At 42.9% G+C, this 20,055-nt stretch overlaps 1 protein-coding gene across 3 annotated transcripts in view; it reads right to left on the minus strand.

Moving 5' to 3' along the window:
* The window catches only part of arhgap42a (Rho GTPase activating protein 42a), a 307,232-nt gene that overhangs the window by 10,567 nt on the left and 276,610 nt on the right, over window positions 1-20,055 (minus strand). For all 3 annotated transcript variants that reach the window (XM_063053810.1, XM_063053809.1, XM_063053808.1), the window contains 4 exons: window positions 18,571-18,730; window positions 9,351-9,501; window positions 2,930-3,322; window positions 2,686-2,848 (listed from right to left, as the gene is read on the minus strand). In XM_063053810.1, the coding sequence (XP_062909880.1) occupies window positions 2,686-2,848; window positions 2,930-3,322; window positions 9,351-9,501; window positions 18,571-18,730 (867 nt within the window). The remainder of the gene's footprint in view (window positions 1-2,685; window positions 2,849-2,929; window positions 3,323-9,350; window positions 9,502-18,570; window positions 18,731-20,055) is intronic.

Genomic DNA, 20,055 nt, shown 5'->3' on the forward strand with positions numbered 1-20,055 from the left:
CCAAAGTGAGAAAGGATCCCTGATTGAGTGGTGCCACAACAACAACCTCTCACTCAATGTCAACAAAACTGAACTGATTGTTGACTTCAGGAAGGGGAAGAAGTACAAAGATGCAACGGTCTGAACTGCGGGAGTGACAGAGGAGAGACTCGACAGTTTCTGCCAGAGCAGAGATTCAGCAGCTTTATATTCCTGAGCGATAACATATCAGATGATCTGTCCTGAGTCCTGCATTTAGATGGAATCAAAAGGAAGGCACACAAGCATCTTTACTTTCTTAGGAGGTTAAGGAGGCTTGGCTTGTTACTAAGCACTAATAAACTTCTACAGACATACTGTTGAAAGTATCCTGTCTGGCTGCATCGGGTACAGCCATCAGAATGTATAGGAACACAGGAAGCTGCAGAATGTAGTGGGATCAGCCCAATACATTGCAGGCACATCATCCTCCACCATCAGTAGTATCTACAGGAGGCAAAGCCTCAAGAAGGCAATATCCATCATCAAAAATCACCACAGGGCAGCAGAAATAGAAGCCTTAAGTTCCACAATATCAACTTCAAGAAAAGTGATTTCCTTTCTACTATTCAGCTTTTGAACCAACTGCCAAAACCCTAATCAGTGAGATGTTGAAAATACTATGACCATTTAATGGGCCTTATATGGTATTATAAGTCTATGCTTATTTGTTTGCAGAGGGGTGTTATTGGCCACAGCACTGATGCAAGGATCACTGGCTTGTAGTTACCAGGTGTATCCCTACTGCTCTTTTTCAACAAGGAGATAACATTAGCTATGCTCTGGTCCTCTGGTATCTCATCTGGTTAACAACGGATGGTGCAATCCTGGTCATATTACGATCGAGGAACGTGTTTGTAGCCCGGATATTGAACTTTTTGCTGTTGGACTCCGGCCATATTCCACCGGGATACAACACTGGGCGTCATGGGAGGTTGTTCCTGCCTGAGGCCATCGAACTTTGCAGCTCCTCCAGCGGAGGGTCAGACACCCTGAGCCAATAGGCTGGTCCTGGACTTATTTCCATTTGGCATAGTTTGCATATTGTTATTTGATTGTTTGTGGTTTTTGTATTGCTATATTTATGCTCTATTCTTGGTTGGTGCGGCTGTAACGAAACCCAATTTCCCTCGGGATCAATAAAGTATGTCTGTCTATCTATCTACGTGTGGCAAACAAAGATGGCAAGATCGCATCAATTTCTTCCCTTTCTTCCCTGAGGATCTATCCACCAACGGCAGCAGAACCTCCTCCTTACTGATATGCTTCAGAATATCAGAGTGCTCTGCCTCAACTCTCAAACCTCTACATCCTTCCCCCTGGTGAATACAGTGAGAAGTGTTCATTTATGAACTCACTAGTGCCACCAGAATTCCCCTCTGGTCCATGAATGGACCTATACCTTCTAGAGCAACTGTCTTGCTTCTAATATGCTTAGAAAAGGATTTAGAATTGTTATTAATCCAATGTCACTTTATGACCCCTTCTTAAGGCCAATTTATACTTCTGCGTCAAATCTATGCCCTGGGTACGGTGTAACCGCGTACCCTACGCCATAACCTGATGTGCACCTCCCCAAAAATGTAACTACACATCGCGGCGACGCAGACGGCTACAACTGTGATGGGTCCGCTTGGTAGCATCGCATTTCTTCCTACGCTGCAATAGCTTCCCATTGGGCGACTGAAGGGCAGGGAAGGAACTCTGGCTGCAATGCTTTCCATAAAGCTTTAAAGTCCTCCGAAATTATGGAGGACCCTGTGCTTGACGCCAGTTTGTAGCTGGCTGCTACAGCCTGTTGACTTCCACCTGAAGCTAAAACTTGAATGCTGATTGCCAGTCTCAGAGTATACTGTGCATACACTGATGCAAAATAAATGGTTGGAGACAATGAACTAAATCGTCAAATCTACCTGCCTCCATCCGAAAATACTTGAAATGCATTTCCTCGTCCATGTCTCTCAGTGGCCGGACAAGCACAGAAAATTCACCCTCCTTCAGTTTCAGTCGCCATTGTTTGAAGTTTGAGTTTCTTCGTGTTGAAACTCACAGTGGCATAGAAACCCCACCGCCAACTAGCATTTTGGCAGTGAATTGCAGAGCAATGCAGACACACCAACGCACAAGTATAATTGCTCACAACAGTGTAGGCTACTACACAGAAGTATAAATCAGCCTTTACCCTGATTTTGTTTTTAAGCTTTCTCTGATATTCCTTATAAACCTCGAGTGACTTCCTGCACAGCTCTCCATTAGGAACACCTTGTAAGCCATCAGTATGGTGTAACGGAGTTCTCTGCACCAATACCAATGTCAAATGCATAGTAAACAAGATGTTGATCAATGGACACACAAAATGCCAGAGGAACTCAGCAGGCCAGGCAGCATCTGTGGGAAAGAGTAAACAGTCGACATTTCAGGCCTTCCTACTCTGACTACTGATCCTTTTTCATCTCCAGTCCTGAGGAAGGGTCTTAGCCTGAAACATCAACTGCTACTCTTTTCCAAAGATGGTGCCTGGCCTGCTGAGTTCCCCCAGCATTTTGTGTGTGTTGCTGGGATTTTCAGCATCTGCAGATTTTCTCTTGTTTGTTGATCAATGGAAATTCTTTTCAATAGCCCAATTAGCTACAACCACAAAGGCTCTTGCATAGCAACAGGACTTACACAGATCCTGGTTTCTGATAGCCATTGCTTGCTGTTGAATCCAATCTTCTTCTGACAGCTATCTTTGGAGGAAGTGCTGGGTTCGATCCTGTTTTAAGTGTATCTTTTAAATCCATTGAAGACAGATTCTGAACTGAACTGCTAAAAGTTCTTGTATTAGTACCTGGAAAGAATTATGCAACAATATGTCACTTCAATGCAAAATAATATTAATCATTAAAATAAAACCCACTGATGAACCTACCATCAGTTGTAGGGAGTGAAGTTAGGGAAGTCGTTACTGATCGTTTAAGCGCAGTATGTTTGTGGGGTCCTTCACTGCACAGACTTAATGGCTGAGGTTTGTTTACTGCATTAGTAACAGACAAGAGAGTTTGAGAATCTGACAGGCCATCCGTTTTAACGGTGTCTTCACTCGAGCTTGATTCTGGGCTAGTTGTCCAAACAAGTGCACTCTTCAGACCAGGTAATGAGGCAGGTGATTGCACCCAAGGTATTCCATTATCTCCTTTCTCTCTTTGCACGTGGTGTTGAGAGGAGCTGGTTTTTGAGGAGTTGTTCAGTTCAGATGAATGAGAGGAGAGAGACTCTATGCTTCCCATTGGTGTACTGTCCGGACTGCTGCTGAAGGTGTCACCTAAAACAAAACAACCATGTCATGACAGAGTATACAGTTTGACAATGTTTTTGCAGAGTGTACAAATACCCCAGTACAACTGATAGATAGTACTTGTAAATACAAACTATGAGATACACATGTCACTTTTGAACACCTTGAAAAAGTTTGCCGCTACCACTTTTATGAATTGGAAATGCTTCTATAAATTATTTTACAAACTATATGTGGTCCTGGGTTACAAATAGTTCTGTTTTTGCAGATGTCTTTAAGTCAAATTTGTCCATAAGTCCGAAAATACACAAAATCACTTGATACAGTAACTATACCTTCACACTATATTAAAGGATTATACTGCTGATTGCTAAGTAGCATGAATTTTTAGTACCTTCTTCCTGTCTGGTTAAGAATTACCAGAGTCTGGATGTCCCACACTCAATGGCTAGTTTTGATGGGCTTGAAATATCAGTTGACTTAACTATTTAATAATTTTGCACAAATATCAATGGAAGTAATTGCTTGCAATTTCCAAAGCAGCTCTCTTGACGACCCCTAGCAATGAAATTAGTGATACGTGTTCTTAAGAGACATTGTCGTCTGATTACTGCAGGGTGGGGGGGGGGGTGAGGAGGTGGTTACATGTATACAGTTTTTATTTCCCAAGTCAGATTCTCATTTGAATTTAATAATACTTAAGGGAGTTCTTTCATATGAATGAGGTGTCCCCACCTCATGAATGAGGGGGGCACAATAGCACAACACTTTACAGTACAGGCGACCCTGGTTCAATTCCCATCACTGTTTGCCAGGAGCTTGTATGTTCTCCCTGTAACTGCGTGGGTTTCCTCCGGGTGCTCCAGTTTCCACCCACAGTCCAAAGATGTACCAGTTGGTAGGTTAACTAGTCGTTGCTAGGTTAAATGATCAGGCTAAGATTAAATTGGTGGGTCGCTGGGCAGCATGGCTGAAAGAGCTGGAAGGGCCTATTTCACGCTGCAATAAGTTGGGTGTTCACAAACTGGGAAGCACAATTACTGAGTACTTCTGCCAACAGTTTGATCCAAGTTTTATTATTTCATCAGAAATACAAGAGGAATTCACATACAATACTAGATGTGCCAGATTCCCCTGGAATTTACTGAATGTTGGAAATGGCTATTTTAAAGTAAAAGGCACATTGATAAAAACTGACAAAATGTTAACACCAGGAAAAACCAAGTTATAATTTGTGGAAACCATTAACTCATACCTGGTTTCAACAATGAGATCATTGGTAAAGTGCAAAGCAAAACATTACCAGATGCTGAACTCTCTGTTCACTCAAAGAATACCGACTGGATAAGCAAATTTCAAGTTATGGTATAGATTTGTAGATTGTATAGCATCTGACTTGTGTAAAAGAAACAGCATCGGAATCAGGTCAGGTTTATTATGACTAACATATCTTGTGAAATTTAAAAACGCAAACACGAGGAAATCTGCACATGCTGGAAGTTCAAACAACACACACAAAATGCTGGTGGAACGCAGCAGGCCAGGCAGCATTTATAGGAAGAAGTACAGTCAACGTTTTGGGCCGAGACCCTTCGTCAGGACTAACTAAAGGAAGTGCTAGTAAGAGATTTGAAAGTGGGAGGGGGAGGGGGAGGGATGGAGCCAAGAGCTGGACAGTTGATTGGCAAAAGTGATACAAGGTTGGAGAAGGGAGAGAATCATGGGATGGGAGGCCTAGGGAGAAAGAAAGGGGGAGGGGAGCACCAGAGGAAGATATAGTGAGAGGGACAGAGGGAGAAAAAAGAGAAAGAAAAGGGAAAAAATAAAAAATAATAAATAAATAAGGGATGGGGTACAAAGGGGAGGAGGGGCATTAACGGAAGTTAGAGAGGTCAGTGTGAAATTTGTTTTTTGACAGCAGACACATAAAAGAAAACTGTAGGTTACAGTAAGAAATCTAAAAATAATTAGGGCAAAAAGAGAGCGAAATATTGAGGTAGTGTTCATGGACCACTCAGATCTGATGGCTGAGAGGAAGAGGCTGTTCCTAAAATGTTGAGTGTGCATCTTCAGGCTCCTTTACCGCTTCCCTGATGGTTGTAATGAGAACAGGGCAAGTCCTGTATGATGAAGGCCCAGAATGATGGATGCTGCCTTCTTGAGGCACTACCGTTTGAAGATGTCCTCAATGGTGGGGAGCTCAGTGCCCATGATGGAGCTGACTGTATCTACAACGCTCTGCAGCTTTTTTTCCCTCAGCATTGGAACCTCCATACCAGGTGGTGAAGCAACCAGTCAGAATGTTCTCCATGTTATATCTATAGAGATTTGACAGAATCTTTGGTGACATACCAAATCTACTCAAGCTCCTAATGAAGTATAGCTGCTGCAAAGCCGCCTTCTTTACTGCATCAACATGTTGGGCTCAGGATAGATCCCTTGAGATGGTGACGACTTAAGAATCGTGGTAGAAAGTGTGCTGTCTGGTTTCATAATGGCCTGGTATGAGAACAGCAATGTCTTTAAGCGGGAAGACCTACAAAAGGTAGTGGATTCAGCCTAGTACATCACGGGTAAAACCCTCCCAAACATTGAGAACATCTACATGAAATGTTGTCGTAGAAAAGCAGCATCAATCATCAAAGATCCTCACCTTCCATGCCATGCACTTTTCATGCTCCTGTCATCAGGCAGATAGTACAATTGCCTCAGGACTCACACCACCAGGGTCAAGAATGGTTACTACCCATCAACCATCATGCTCTTGAACAAAGAAGGATAGCTACACTCGCTCCACCACTGAACCATTCCCACAATCTATGTACTCACTTTCAAGGACTCTTCATCTCATGTTCTCAATATTTATTGCTTAATTACTTATTATTTCTTTTTTTCTTCTTTTGTATTTGCATAGTTTGTTGTCTCTGCACACTGGTTGTTTGTCCGTACTGTTGGGTGCAGTCTTTCACTGAATTTATTATGTTTCTTGGATTTACTGTGTATGCCCGCAAGAATATGAATCACAGGGTTGTATATGGTGACATATATGTACTTTGATAATAAACTTACTTTGAACTTTGAAGTGCATAATCAATTCCTTGGTCTTACTGATATTGAATCACTCTCTTGATAAATTTCCTTAATGTTCAGTCAGGAAACTCTGAACATTTGTTTTAATCTGGATTTGTGAAGGGTTTTGAGTAATATTTTTCTCCATTTTCCCTTAAAGTACTTTGATGGATGAAGATCTCACTAATACAGAAACATACTTGTGGTTTGGTGATCCAGAATGGGAAAGAAGCAGATTATCACGTTTCTATCTTTGAGCACTTCCAAAACAAGTCTCTTTGGATAAATAACAAAATTAGGGTGGACTTTTCCGTCCTAACCCAACAAATTCAGAAGAAATTAAATATGAGTGTCTCAAACTGCAATGGGTTGCCTTGAAGGCTCAGGTCTCTTGAAGCACCATTTCTTAAACTGAGATGGTAAATGAGATAGGAATTATATGATTGTACAAATGGAATCCAAGCAGAATGGAAAAAGAAACAGTTGATGAACTTCATCATGTAAGTATATCACAGTGTTTTAGATAACAACAAAACATGATCAATTAAATTGGAACGTGATGTACACGCTCAACTCATCCTGCAAAAAAATGCTATGTAATTTCATAATATTTAACAAAAGCCCTGCGATACCCAAGCACCAAAATTGGTGAGTTATTAGCCTTAGTTCAAAGCAACTAACATGGATTAAAACCAGTTGCATTACTTCAGTCCTGCTGAAGGGTTTCAGCCTGAAACGTCGACTGTACTTTTTTTCCATAGATGCTGCCTGGCCTGCTGAGTTCCTCCAGCATTTTGTGTGTGCTGCACTACATCACAGGTGCCTTGTGGCTACAAATAAGGATGGAAATCATTCTGACTTGGAGAATTGCTGGAAGTCAGCTTCCAAAACAAGGGGCAGAAAGTAAGGAAGAATTGATATTTTAATGCAGCTCTGAAGGCCTTGTTGAAGGAAGAGGAGGAGGCAGAGGAGGAAGGTGTTTTAGTCATAGGGGGCCTGAAAGCCCACATATTTGCAGTAAGTAGGAGAAATCAACCCTGAAGGAAGTGGGTGCAGTGTTGCAAGGGTTTAATGACCCCACATGGTCTAGATTGGTCAATACCGAATTAACTCACACTCACCATTAACTGCACTCCTGATTCACATACCGGAAACTTCCACTTCCCTTATTCCTGTCACTGAGCTCTCTCGCACACCTAACATACCAATGCCCTACCTTTCTTTCACACAACTACCACTATTCTTAGCTTCACACAAACATTTCACAACCTGCTGCCTATTCAACACATTCCAAGGCATTCACGAACACAACTCCTTTTCTCTGGCTAGCGAAAATGCGATAAAATTGCATCTATAGCAGTAAATTGACACTACACTGATTTCTTTTACCCACTGTGTAAAGTGCTCATCATTCTTGAGTGGCCTTTGTAGTCCAGTCTCAGAGTTTATTGATAAAGTTTTTTCTCACCCAAAGTGCCTTCTGATTAAGTAGAAACAGATGAAGTACTTTTCTCACGACCTTGCACTTGGCCTATAAATTAGGAGCTGGAATGCAACTCTCCTCTCTAGTCTGATTTGTCTTTCAAGAAGATCATGGCTGCTCTGGACGTAATCTTCACTAGAAAATCTGAAAAAAGGTTCAAGCTCACATTCATCCTCTCAAAGGCAATCGGAAATGAGCAATAAATATCAGCCTTGCTACAGTTCCCTGCCATAGAGATGGATTAAGGAAAAATAATCTCCACACTCCTGAATACCATTTCGCCCCACACTTTCCACATCAGGAAACTGTCTACCTCTGCCTTAAAAACATGCTAAGACTTTCCTTCCACTATCCTTTGAGGAAGGGAATTCAAAAGACATACCCCCCTCAGTGCAATTTTCACATTGTCCGTGTCTCAAATGGGAGCACAGTGCTGTTCCTTAACTCCAGCAACCGGGTTTAACACTCAGCTCCGCGGCTAACCGTATGGAGTTTGCATGTTCTCCCTGTGATATTCCAGCTTCTTCCCGTATCCCAAGGATGTGTGGGTTGTAGGTCAGTTGGTTACACATTCTTGGGATATGACAAGAACTTTAAATTGCCCCCAGTGAAAGTAGGTTGCAGGAGCCTGGCAAAGAATGCGGGAGCTGATGGAAAACAAGAGAAAAATCTGCAGATGCTGGAAATCCAAGCAACACACACAAAATGTTGGAGGAACTCAGCAGGCCTGGCAGCATCTATGGAAAAGAGTAAACAGCGCTCTGTTCCAAAGATGCTGCCTGGCCTGTTGAAGTTCTTCCAGCATTTTGTGCGATTTTAAAGGGAATAGGTAGCAGGGAAAATTATTCAGGGGTATGAAATATTTGAGGAGTATGGATATGTAAATTATTTGGGGGTGCATAGACTTAATGGGCCGAATAGCTCTTCTATACAGGAAGGAAATATGGAATTAATAACCGACCCTTAGTTATTGATTCTTCCAAAAGACAAAGCACCCTCTCTACATCCACCCTATCAAGAAACCCCAGGATCATGTATTTCAATCAAGTACATTCTCACTCTTCTAAAATCCAGTGGTGACAAGCCTAGCTGATGAGTTTTGCCCACATGGTTCACCAAGCATAAGGCAACACTTTAGATATATAGAAACCAAAGAGCAATGAGAACGCAGCATAATCAAAAATGCACTAAATACGTGCTGAAGCAGCAGGTTAATGGCATCGTGTGTATCAGTGTGTGGTCAAAAATCCTTACACAGGGTTCTTGCACAGCAAGAATGGTCCTCTTTGAAGAATGATGCATTACATACATACATTAAATGAGAAGAGGAAATAAACTAGAGAAGAGAGAAATAAACACTGTAAAATTTGTGATTGCCTTTGACTGCAATCTCATTTCAAGTATAGATATTCAAAATCAGTTTCTGAGCTTGACAGCTCTCATGGTGAGGCAATTTAAGAATATAAAGCAACATAACTCTAAAAGGTTGTCTATTTTGCTTACTGTCTGCATCTGCCAGGCAGAGGGTGGGGGTATATATGCCTCTGGGTCTTCTAGGGCCCGTGGACAGACAAGTTGCCTTGCTTCGCCTGGATCCAGATCTCTGCTCAGGTTGAGGAAGAGGAACATTTGGATCTGGTGGTGTGTTGAATATCTGAGGATAAGAAACATAAAATATTATTTGTAAGACTACAAAATATTATTTAAAATAAAAATAGATTCTTAGAAGGTCAGACAGCATCTGTTGAGAGAGAAAGAGTTGATACATCAGCAAATTAAAGGTACAAAGGCCTGGAAAATATATCATACAGAAAATATGAGTACTTATAGCATGAAATCCATGAGATATAATGGCAGCCTTATAGTGCTTATGATGCAATAAAGTCTGTCAATGTGGTATTGGTATATTAATGCCGCATGTACCAAGATACAGTGAAAAGCTCATCTTGCATATTTTTTATACAGATCAAATCATTACATAGTGTATTGAGCTAGAATAAAGTAAAACAATAACAATGCAGTATAAAGTGTAAAAGCTGTCGAAAAGAACACAGTGTGGGTAAATGCTAAAGTGCAAGATCATAATGAGGTAGGTTGTGAGGTTCAGAGCCCATCCTATCGTACAAGAGGTCTATATGTGCTTTTAGCATCTTCTGCCCAAGGAGAGGGGACGTCCAGGGTGATTACACTGGCTGCTTTACTGAGGGGAGGCTGGCTCCTGTATGTGTTGAGCTGTGTCCACAACTCTCTACAGTTTCTTGAAGTCACACATTGGACAGTTGCAACACCAAAACATTATACATACAGACAGAATGCCTTTGAAGATTGGTAAGAGTCAAAGGGGATATGTCAAAATTCTTTAGCCTCCTAAGAAAGTAGAGGTGTTAGTGAGCTTTCCTGGCTGTGACATCAACTTGGTTGGACCAGATCAGGCTATCAGTTATGTTCACACCTAGCAACTTAAAGTTCTCAACCTCGACAGCAATGATGTAATTAGAAGCTTGTGCACCACCACTTTTCTGAAGTCAATGATCAACTCTTCTGAGGGAAAGAGTGTTGTCATGACACCATGTCACTAAGCTCACTATCTCCTTCCTGTACTCCAATTCCTCATAATTTGAGATGCGGCCCACTACAATGATACTTGAAATTTGCAGACGGAGTTAGAGCAGAACCTGAGTGTACAGTGGAGTAGGGGCCCGAGGACACAATCTTGTGGACCACCAGAGCTTAGAATAATCATGGTGGAGCTGTTGCTGCCCATCTTTACTGATTGTGGTCTATTGGGCAGAAAGTCAAGGATCCTGCTGCAAAGAGAGGCATTAACTCTCGAGGTTCGTAGTTTGGTGATGAGTTTTCTTGGAATAATAGTACTGAAGGTAGAACTGTAGTCAATAGACAATTATCTGATGTAGGTGTCTCAATCATTCAGATCCTCCAGAGATGAGCTCGAGCCACTGTAGACCTGTTTTGGTGACAGGCAAATTGTAATCGATTGAGATGGTTTGGAAAGCTGGAGTTAATGCATGCCTTGACCAGCCTCTTGAAGCATTTCAAGATGGCAGATGTTACAGCCACTGGGTGGTAGTTATTAAGGAACATTATCGTGTTCTGCTTGGGTACCAGGATGATTCTTAAAGCAGGAGGGAATGACAGCCTGAAGCAAGGAGAAGTAAAAATGTCTGTAAATACCCCTGTCAGATGATCAATAGAAGTCCAAAACAAGACCTAAAGATGCAGCCAGGATCTGAACCCAATGCTTTCTATGGGTTCACCCTCCAGAAGACTGACCTTACACCTGCAATTGTGACTGTAGATTCAGGTGCACTGGAGATTATCAGGGTGGGTTGGTGACATACCTATTCAAAATGGGCATAGAGTGAGTTAAGCTCATCAAGAAGGGATGTGCTGTCATTGTCAACCAATATCTTTTCCATGCAAACACGAGGAAATCTGCAGATGCTGGAAATTCAAGCAACACACACAAAATGCTGGTGGAATGCAGCAGGCCAGATAGCATCCATAGGAAGAAGCACAGTCGACGTTTCAGGCCGAGACCCTTCGTCAGGACTAACTGAAAGAAGATCTAGTAAGAGATTTGTAAGAGATTTGAAAGTGGGAGGGGGAGGGGGAGATCCGAAATGATAGAAGAAGACAGGAGGGGGAGGGATAGAGCTAAGAGCTGGAAAGTTGATTGGCAAAAGGGATACAAAGCTGGAGAAGGGAGAGGACCATGGGACAGGAGGCCTAGGGAGAAAGAAAGGGCGGGGGAGTGCAAGAGGAAGATGGAGAGCAGGCAAGAGTAATTGTGAGAGGGACAGAGAGAGAAAAAAAGTGTGAAAAAAAGGGAATAAATAAATAAATAAGGGATGGGGTGAGAACAGGAGGAGGGGCATTAATGGAAGTTAGAGAAGTCAATGTTCATGCCATCAGGTTGGAGGCTACCCAGACGGAACATAAGGTGTTGTTCCTCCAACCTGAGTGTGGCTTCATCTTGACGGTAGAGGAGGCCATGGAAAGACATATCAGAATGGGAATGGGACATGGAATTAAAATGTGTGGCCTCTGGGAGATCCTGCTTTCTCTGGCGGACAGTGCATAGGTGTTCAGCGAAACGGTCTCCCAGTCTGCGTTGGGTCTCATGAATATATAGAAGGCCGCACAGGGAGCACTGGACGCCGTATATCACACCAGCAGACTCACAGGTGAAGTGTCGCCTCACCTGGAAGGACTGTCTGGGGCTCTGAATGGTGGTGAGGGATGAAGTGTAAGGGCATGTGTAGCACTTGTTCCGCTTACAAAGATAAGTGCTTGGAGAGAGATTGGTGGGAAGGGATGGTGGGGACGAATGGACAAGGGAGTCGTGTAGGGAGTGATCACTGCAGAAAGCGGAAAGAGGAGGGCAGGGAAAGATGGGTTTGGTGGTGGGATCCCGTTGGAGTTGGCGGAAGTTATGGAGAATTATATATTGGACCCAGAGGCTGGTGGGGTGGTAGGTGAGGACAAGGGGAACCCTATCACTAGTGGGGTGGTGGGAAGATGTGCGTGAAATAGGAGAGATGTGTTTGAGAGCAGAGTTGATGGTGGAGGAAGGGAAGCCCCTACTTTAAAGAAGGAAGACATCTCCTTCTTCCTGGAATGAAAGGCCTCATCCTGACAGCAGATGCGACAGAGACGGAGGAATTGCGAGAAGGGGATGACATTTTTTCAGGAGACAGGGTGGGAAGAGGAATAGTCTAGGTAGCTGTGAGAGTCCATAGGCTTATAGTAGACATCAGTAGATAAGCTTTCTCCAGAGAGAGACAGAAATATCAAGAAAGGGGAGGGAGGTGTCGGAAATGGACCAGGTAAACTTGAGGGCAGGGTGAAAGTTGGAGGCAAAGTTAATAAAGTCAACAAGCTCAGCATGCGTGCGGGAAGCAGCGCCAATGCAGTTGTCGATGTAGCGAAGGAAAAGTGGGGGATGGATACCAGTATAAGCTTGGAACATGGACTGTTCCACAAAGCCAACAAAAAGGCAGGCATAGCTGGGACCCATACGGGTGCCCATAGCTACACCTTTAGTTTGGAGGAAGTGGGAGGAGCCAAAGGAGAAATTATTGAGAGTAAGGACTAATTCCGCTAGATGGAGGACAGTGGTGGTAGAGGGGAACTAGTTAGGTCTGGAATCCAAAAAGAAGTGGAGAGCTCTGAGACCTTCCTGGTGGGGGAAAGAGGTATATAGGGACTGGACATCCATGGTGAAAATAAGGCAGTGGGGGCAAGGAACTTAAATTCATTGAGAAGATTTCATTGAATATCTTTTCCACACTGGTTGCTTGTCAGTCTTTGTGTGCAATTTTTCATTGATTCTATAGCATTTCTTTGTTCTACTGAGAATGCCTACAAGAAAATTAATCTCAGAGAAGAATATTGTGACGCAGATGCATTTATATAATAAATTTACATTGAACTCTTGAACTTGTAACCCATTATAGTACGTAAACCCTGACCTAGCTGACAGCCAGGCTGAGACTATTTTGGACTGGTACTGTCTCCGTGTATTTGATGTGACTTTAGATGAGTGTGTTGGGTAGCAAGATGATGTAAATCTATATTCAACCCCTAATTCGTACCAGCTCTTCCAAAGAAAACTATAGATACATTATTAGCATTTAAACTGAATTATGTAGAGGAAAACAGATCTTAACACCAAAGCCAAACCTAGACCAGTTTAAATAGTTTACCGATTATGTGCCGGAGTTTGATGGAAAATGGTTTGCAGGACTACTTCATGCATTTACTACTGGCATTTCCAATAAGAAGGTGGTACACTTGATCGCAGCAGCCCCTTCGGGTCCAACCAATGGTGCAAATGTGTGTCTTGAATGATTTTCTTGTGATCGTAAGATCCTGTTGGACATTGATAATACAAGGTACTCCAAATCCAGTTCATTGGATTATTGGGAAGATTGATGGTGGGGGAGCTGTGTGTCTTCAGATGTTGCACGGACCAGGCGGTTATACTGTGCTTGTTACAGACACTTAGAGAAGGAGGCACCGGAGATGGTGTGGGAGAGAACAGAGGTGTGGCGGGTGCTCTGGATGGTGGGGATTTTTGATAATAGGTGCTGCCTTCCTGAAGCTGCATCTCACGTAGATGTTATTGATAGCAAGGAGGGATGTGCATGTATCATACCAAATCATGGTGCAGCCAACCAGGAAACTTTCGACAGTACATCTGTTGAAGTTTGTTAGTGTGCTCAGAGACAAAAAAATGTAAAGATGTTGGTGCACCTTCCTGTGTTTGCATATGTGCTGGGCCCAGAACAGGTCATCTGATATGTTAATGTCTAGTAATTTAAAACTGCAGGTGCTCTTCACCGCCAATCTACCAATGCAGGTCGGTGCCAGTTCACCCACCTTCCCCTTCCTGAAGTCAACAAACAGTTCTTTAATTTTACTGCCGCTGAACTTGTGGTAGCACCGCTCAACCCGGGGTATTCTATAGGCCCCCTGGTAGTAGCACAGATACAGAGGAGCAGATTGAGAGGCAGATTTTGGAAAAGTGCAAAAATAACAGGGTTGTTATCATGGGTGACTTTAACTTCCCTAATATTGATTGGCACCTGATTAGTTCCAAGGGTTTAGATGGGGCAGAGTTTGTTAGGTGTGTCCAGGACAGATTCCTGTCACAGTATGTGGACAGGCCGACTAGGGGGAATACCATACTAGATCTAGTACTAGGTAATGAACCAGGTCAGGTCACAGATCTCTCAGTGGGTGAGCATCTGGGGGACAGTGGCCACCGCTCCCTGGACTTTAGCATTATCATGGAAAAGGATAGAATCAGAGAGGACAGGAAAATTTTTAATTGGGGAAGGGTAAATTATGAGGCTATAAGGCTAGAACTTGTGGGTGTGAATTGGGATGATGTTTTTGCAGGAAAATGTACTATGGACATGTGGTCAATGTTTAGGGATCTCTTGCGGGATGTAAGGGATAAATTTGTCCCGGTGAGGAAGATAAAGAATGGTAGGGTGAAGGAACCATGGGTGACAAGTGAGGTGGAAAATCTAGTCAGGTAGAAGAAGGCAGCATACATGAGGTTTAGGAAGCAAGGATCAGATGGGTCTATTGAGGAATATAGGAAAGCAAGAAAGGAGCTTAAGAAGGGGCTGAGAAGAGCAAGAAGGGGGCATGAGAAGGCCTTGGTGAGTGGGGTAAAGGAAAACCCCAAGGCATTCTTCAATTATGTGAAGAAAAAAAGGTTGACAGGAGTGAAGGTAGGACCGATTAGAGATAAAGGTGGGAAGACGTGCCTGGAGGCTGTGGAAGTGAGCGAGGTCCTCAATGAGTACTTCTCTTCGGTATTCACCAATGAGAGGGAACTTGATGATGGTGAGGACAATATGAGTGAGGTGACAACATGAGTCTTGAGCATGTTGATATTAAGGGAGAGGAGGTGTTGGAGTTGTTAAAATACAATAGGACGGATAAGCCCCTGGGGCCTGACAGAATATTCCCCAGGCTGCTCCATGAGGCAAGGGAGGAGATTACTGAGCCTCTGGCTAGGATCTTTATGTCCTCGTTGTCCATGGGAATGGTACCGGAGGATTGGAGGGAGGCGAATGTTGTCCCTTTGTTCAAAAATGGTAGCAGGGATAGTCCGGGTAATTATAGACCAGTAAGCCTTACGTCTGTGGTGGGAAAGCTGTTGGAAAAGATTCTTAGAGATAGGATGTCTGGGCATTTAGAGAATCATGGTCTGATCAGGGATAGTCAGCATGGATTTGTGAACGGCAGATCGTGTTTAACAAGCCTGATAGAGTTCTTTGGGAGGTGACCAGGCATATAGATGAGGGTAGTGCAGTGGATGTGATCTATATGGATTTTAATAAGGCATTTGACAAGGTTCCACATGGTAGGCTTATTCATTAAGTCAGAAGGCATGGGATCCAGGGAAGTTTGGGCAGGTGGATTCAGGATTGGCTTGCCTGCAGAAGGCAGAGGGTCATGGTGAAGGGAGTACATTCAGATTGGAGGATTATGACTAGTGGTGTCCCACAAGGATCTGTTCTGGGACCTCTACTTTTCGTGATTTTTATTAACGACCTGGATGTGGGGGTAGAAGGGTGGGTTGGCAAGTTTGCAGATGACACAAAGGTTGGTGGTGTTGTAGATAGTGTAGAGGATTGTCAAAGATTGCAGAGAGACATTGATAGGATGCAGAAGTGGGCTGAGATGTGGCAGATGGAGTTCAACCCGGAGAAGTGTGAGGTGGTACACTTTGGAAGGACAAACTCCCAAAGCAGAGTACAAAGTAAATGGCAAGATACTTGGTAGTGTGGAGGAGCAGAGGGATCTCGGGGTACATGTCCACAGATCCCTGAAAGTTGCCACACAGGTAGATAGGGTAGTTAAGAAAGCTTATGGGGTGTTAGCTTTCATAAGTCGAGGGACAGAGTTTAAGAGTTGCGAGGTAATGATGCAGCTCTATAAAACTCTGGTTAGGCCACACTTGGAGTACTGTGTCCAGTTCTGGTCACCTCACTATAGGAAGGATGTGGAAGCATTGGAAAGGGTACAGAGGAGATTTACCAGAATGCTACCGGGTTTAGAGAGTATGCATTATGATCAGAGATTAAAGGAGCTAGGGCTTTACTCTTTGGAGAGAAGGAGGATGAGAGGAGACATGATAGAGGTGTACAAGATAATAAGAGGAATAGATAGAGTGGATAGCCAGCGCCTCTTCCCCAGGGCACCACTGCTCAATACAAGAGGACGTGGCTTTAAGGTAAGGGGTGGGAAGTTCAAGGGGGATATTAGAGGAAGGTTTTTTACTCAGAGAGTAGTTGGTGCGTGGAATGCACTGCCTGAGTCAGTGGTGGAGGCAGATACACTAGTGAAGTTTAAGAGACTATTAGACAGGTATATGGACGAATTTAAGGTGGGAGCTTATATGGGAGGCAGGGTTTGAGGGTCGGCACAACATTGTGGGCCGAAGGGCCTGTACTGTGCTGTACTGTTCTATGTTCTATGTTCTATTTGCTTCATTCCTGCATTCTGACTCACCACCGAGAAACAAGGCTTGCAAGGAATACAGGGGGATTGGAAAGAGAATGTGAACACAAGTGGTAATTAGAGAGCGAAGGGAAAGACATCTAGAGTCATAAATAATGAGAAAGGAAGTTGAATGACAATGAATGGCACAAAGAAAAAAAGAACAGATTCATGAGGACAACTAAAGGATACTGCTACTTTTGCAGTTCAGCTTGGAAAGAAGCTGTTTTACAGCTCTAGCAGTCCAGGTTCAGTCCTGACCTCCACCACTGCCTGTGTTGAGTCTGAATCTTCTTCCTATGACCATATGGGATTCTTCCCACATTCCCCCCCCAAAGAAAACTGACATTTGATGGAGGGGAGGAGAAGACGGCAGCGCAACGCAGGGCGCATGACTACTCCAAATTGATATCATATTTGTTAAATAGGGGCCGTGCACAATCCTGATTTGATGGAGACGGATGTGGGAAGTGCTGAGGAACATCTGGAGAAACTTCTGAAATGCCTGCTTCGCTGCCGCTGCTACTGTGCGATCGAGAATCTCTGGAGGGGAAGGCCCCAAATCCTCGGCTTTGCGTATCGCCTGTTGCCGGAGCTGGGATTGAAGCGCTCGGCAGAGATGGTGCTCAGTGCTGGAGAATTGGTCGGAGGCTCAAAATTTTCGGACGGACTCAGAGTCGGCTGTGGTCGGGTGCTTCCAGAATGTTGCATCGGCAAGTTTGCAGCACTGGAAGCTCATGGCAGGGAGAGTTTCTTCCTTCAACCGTCTGCGTGAGATGATGGGACTTTCAAGAGACTTTGAGACTTTTTTTTACCGTGCCCATGGTCAGTTCTTCATCAAATTAAGGTATTGCTTTGCACTGTTGTAACTATATGTTATAATTATATGGTTTTTGTCAGTTTTTTTAAATCTTGGTTTGTCTTGTGTTTCTGTGATATCATTCTGGAGGAACAAATTGTATCATTTCTTAATGCATGCACTACTAAATGACAATAAAAGAGGACTGCGTGTCTTCATAATCATAATCTAAATCTAATTAATGATTTTAAACCATTCATGGCTCCATCTGTCTAAGTAGACAATGGATGTGCCCGTTCTGGGATGCAGACTTGGGCAATAAATATGGAGATCTTAGGCTGCCCAGACACAAGATCCCCCTCTCGGCCTCACAGATGTGGTCCAAAGGAATGCGAAGCAGTACATTTGACATCAGCTTGGCTGCAGGAGCTGCCTTAGGGGCCCCACTCCGGATTTGTGTAGGGTTTACTCCTTAGCCTTCTCTTCTCCCGAAGATACCTACAAGGCAGTGGGATCCGTAACCTTGGATAGGGGCCCATACCGGGTACTGTCAGCTGAAGCCAGCTGAGCCCAGGACTCGCGTAAGGCAGGGTCGTCACACCCCGTAGTAGTGACATATGCAGCCACTACCCACTACCGACTTTAAACCATAGCATATAAGTAAGTGATGGTAAAATTTAGGGAAGGAGGGATATGTGAAAAACAAAATGTGCTCTCGGTAGGTGTTTGATAATTACTGTGAAACCCTGTAGGCTGGGGTGCTTGTTTCTGCCATGCTTTATGATTCTCTTTGAATTTTTGTTTCATTTTTACCCATGTACATTGCCAAAGCAGATCAACATTACCATGGAGAAAACAAGTAATTTGATCAGACAGTAGTACCTTCTCATAATTTTCAATAAGAATCTCAACCACAATATTCTGAAATTTAATGTTCATCATCGCAGCAACAGTTTCTTCTTGGGATCTCATTAGTGTTGGTCCAAATATAACACCCAAGTTAGAAACAGTCATCAGGTTTTTTTCACTGTGAGTGGACACTCTGAAATGATAGAACATGAAAGTATTTAGTGATTGTGAATCGATTGTTACTTAGAATATAGACATTAAAATAAGTCATCTGACTATCTAGTAAGCTTAGCAAATTAACTGAAAATGAGTATGGAAGTCTACCTGCTGATCATCATCCAACGTCTAGTTGCTTTCAATACTGAGGATCTTTCCTGAATAAAAATCATCTTTGCTGTTTCCAGCAGTCACCTCCATGTATCCACCATCTTTGTGTAAATTACTTGCATTAAAAATGACTGCTCCACTTTGGAACTTAGAGGTTCTTCTACATTTTATGATATTAACAACATATTCTACTTTCACATCCTGGAATCCTTGTTTGGATTCTTTACTGCTAGCTACCGTAAGCTAACACGATAGTATGGAAGAGTGACACAAATACTCTCTTGAACTATATCTAATATAAGTACTACTTTCCTTTACTCCAGTTTTTAATTATTCTTTTAATACTTTCCTGTTTCAATTTTGCATTGATCTATGCTAAGTAACATAATTTGCTATTTAATTGCTTCAGTTGTTTTTGCTTCTGCATTGTCTAACCATTTCATTTTTTAGAATTTAAATCTTTCATAATTGAAATTTACAAACATTTTGAGATTCAGCATATTCTGAATAATAAAATGCATCAGTAGGTAAAGAGGTTCCACTTGTATGCACTATGTGGAGTTATCAGGCTGACCTGGATCGATATTCCTAACCTTAAGTACCACCCACTCCCTCTCTGTGCCTCATCAGCGTGGGGAAAAAATGCTGAAGGTTCACCACAGGTTGCTGGCATTCAGTTTGATGCTACTGGTTCTTAATAGATATACAGGTAGATACTTTATTGATCCCAAAGGAAATTCCAGTGTCACAGTAGCATTACAAGTTCACAGATGTACACTATTAGAAGAGAAGAAGAATAAATAAAAAAAGAAATTACCTTAATCTAATCTAATCTAATCTAACCTAAACAGCCTAACAGGAGGGGAGGGTGGTCATCATTACAGACCCTAATGGTCAAGGGTAAGAATGCCTTCATATAGCACTCCTTGGAGCAGTGCAGTTATCTTAATCTATTACTGAAAGTGCTCCTCTGTTCAGCCAAGGTGGCATGCAGAGCTGTAATTATACCTCAAATGAAAGTCCTGCCAGCATTCACGTTTAAGGTTCACACTTGTTTAATTTCCTTTTAATATTGGGTACCAAAAGTCTTTCGGCTTCCCTAATTACTTCAGCAAGTTGTGAATACTTTTTGAAAAGGGAGGAATTAAACTCATCGAATCATAAATTTCACATGGTAAATATGGATACCCA

The sequence above is a fragment of the Mobula hypostoma genome, chromosome 7 (assembly GCF_963921235.1).
Source record: "Mobula hypostoma chromosome 7, sMobHyp1.1, whole genome shotgun sequence".
Lineage (NCBI taxonomy): Eukaryota > Metazoa > Chordata > Chondrichthyes > Myliobatiformes > Myliobatidae > Mobula > Mobula hypostoma.